This window comes from Nicotiana tomentosiformis, chromosome 9 (assembly GCF_000390325.3).
Source record: "Nicotiana tomentosiformis chromosome 9, ASM39032v3, whole genome shotgun sequence".
NCBI lineage: Eukaryota > Viridiplantae > Streptophyta > Magnoliopsida > Solanales > Solanaceae > Nicotiana > Nicotiana tomentosiformis.
In genome coordinates, this window is record NC_090820.1 from 80222660 (window position 1) to 80225206 (window position 2547).

General features: G+C 47.6%; 1 protein-coding gene across 1 annotated transcript; it reads right to left on the reverse strand.

The window, feature by feature from the left end:
• Positions 1 to 489: 489 nt before the first annotated feature.
• LOC138899071 (uncharacterized) lies at positions 490 to 822 on the reverse strand. Its single transcript, XM_070185187.1, has one exon. The coding sequence runs from the start codon at positions 820 to 822 to the stop codon at positions 490 to 492; it is 333 nt and encodes a 110-aa protein (XP_070041288.1).
• Between the last annotated feature and the right edge of the window lie 1725 nt (positions 823 to 2547).

Below are 2547 nucleotides of genomic sequence, written 5' to 3' on the forward strand. Positions count from 1 at the left end.
TGCCTCTGGGTGGCCGGACAGCTAGTGCGACAGCTGGTTCAGTATCATGGGCCAATAGTCCTGTTGCTCAGCCTTGCCCCGAAGTCTGGGACAAAACCTCTTCATGTGGCCAAGATCCCCGCACTCGAAACAACCCCTCGAAATGGTGGACTGCTGACCTAAAGTCTTACCCTGATGGCCTAAATACCTACTGGAGGAACCCTAAATAACTGGCGAGCAATAAGTACTCTCTGGAATGGCACTGAAATAGGGTCTTACTGGAGCACCCCGAGCAAGCGGTGGTGCTGACTACATGGGCCTACTGGGCTGACCCTTTATGAACTGACCTCTGCCCCCAGGTGGGGCGCCACTGAATCCTCCAAACTGCCGAGGCCGCTTGACCCTCAGTGCAAACTCTCCACTGCGGATTTGAATACGCTCGATCCTCCGAGCAATATCCACAACCTGAAGAAAAGAAGTCCCCATCTCTGCCTTACGGGCCATAGGTACCTAAATCTCAGGGTGCAGACCTGCAATGAACCTCTGCACCCTCTCTACATCTGTAGGGAGTATAATAGTTGCATGGCAATACAAGTCAATGAATCTCGCCTCATAGTCAGTGATAGACATGTGACCCTGACGGAGTCGCTCAAACTGACCCCATAGCTCATCTCTCTCAAAAGGTGGTATATACTTCTCCAAGAACAGATGTGTGAACTTATTCCAAGTCAAGGGAGGTGAACCTGCTGGCCTGCTAAGAAGATAAGCATGCCACCATCTACGGGGCTTGTCCTCAAGTTGAAAAGTAGCGAAGTCCACACCGTTGGACTCTAATATCCCCATGTTCCGGAGCCTATCCTTGCACCGATCAATAAAATCCTAGGGATCCTCTGATCGCTCACCCCCAAAGGTAGGGGCGAAGCCTAGTCCATCTGTCCAACCGCTTCTACTGATCATCAGTCGTGACTGGTACAACCTCTAGCATAGCCGCTGTAACAGGCTGGGCTCCGCCCGCAGGTAGTGTACCTGTGGTCTGATAAACGGCAGCGGCGTGCCCTGGAGCCTGAGCGATAGGGGTCTGTGCTCCCCCTCCCGCCTGAGATATGGCAGGGTTTGCTGGAAATAAACCAACCTGCGTCATAGAGTCCATGAACCGCAGCATACGGCCCATGACCTCCTGGAATCCCGGTGCAGTCATGAAATATGCTAGGGCTGTCACAGCTGCAGGCACCTCATCCTGCTCCTCAATAACAGGATCCTCCACTGGATTCATAGGTGGCACAACAGGAGCAACCCTAGGGCTCCCTCATCCTCTGACTGGAGCTGGAGCACTCCCCAGCCTCTGCCTCTGCCTCGGCCTCTAACAATGGGGGGAGCAGTCCCTCGACCGCGTGGTACAACCGTTGTGCGTGTTCTCACCATCTGTGAGAGATCAATAGAAATACACTTAGTATAATATCAACTGCACGATAGGAGATGAAGAAAGAGAAGTTTCCTAACACCCTATAGCCTCTCAAAAATAAGCGCGGACGTCTCTGCACCGATCCGCAAGACTCTACTAGGCTTGCTCATGACTCATGAGATCTATGTGAACCTAAAAGTCTGATACCAAGCTGTCATGACCCAATTCTGTACTAGGTCAAGACTGCACCTAATGCCGACGTTAGGCAAGCCGACAAGCGAAACTACTATTTATTTACTCCTTTTCAAAATATTTTTAATTACCCTGAATTTCATGCAACTGTGATAAGTCTTTTAAATAAAATATCAACATCATAAATACATAGTCTGCGGTGATAGAAAGGACAAGTATAGAAGTACATAAGTGCTACAAATCCCCAAAAATATGGCGTCAAAAGTACATGAGCAATCTAGAGAATATACAAAACTACTAAAACTTTTGTTCGAAAGTAATATACAGGAACAATAAATAAGATGGAAAGAGACTCCGGTGTTTCGGATCGTAGAAAGGCAAGCAACTCACACCTAAGTCTCCGCAAATGATCAGCTACGCGTCCGCGTGACCACTGGTAGAACCTGTCTTAGTACCTGCACATTAGTGCAGAAGTGTAGCGTAAGTATGAAGAACAACGCGTACCCAGCAAGTATCTAGTCTAACCTCGAAGAAGTAGTGACGAGGGGTCGACTTGACACTTACTAGAGGTCAATAATAATAATGAAAGTGCATAAAGTAGTGTAGCGTAAGTATGAAGAACAACGCGTACCCAGCAAGTATCTAGTCTAACCTCGAAGAAGTAGTGACGAGGGGTCGACTTGACACTTACTAGAGGTCAATAATAATAATGAAAGTGCATAAAGTAGACACGGTGAACATACAACAGGTATAAAATAGACAAATAAAAGCAACTACAATAAATACAACCTGAGTCCGTAACACATCACCAACATCGCATAACTGGCCGTGAAGACCCTAGCTCAATTATATCCAAACTAGAACCCGTTTCAATTATTAAGCACGAAGTTGCCGAGGCGAATGGCCCAATCCCATAAGAATAGTAGTACTCACTACTGTCGAGGCGAATAGCCAGATTCCATAAGAATAGTGTT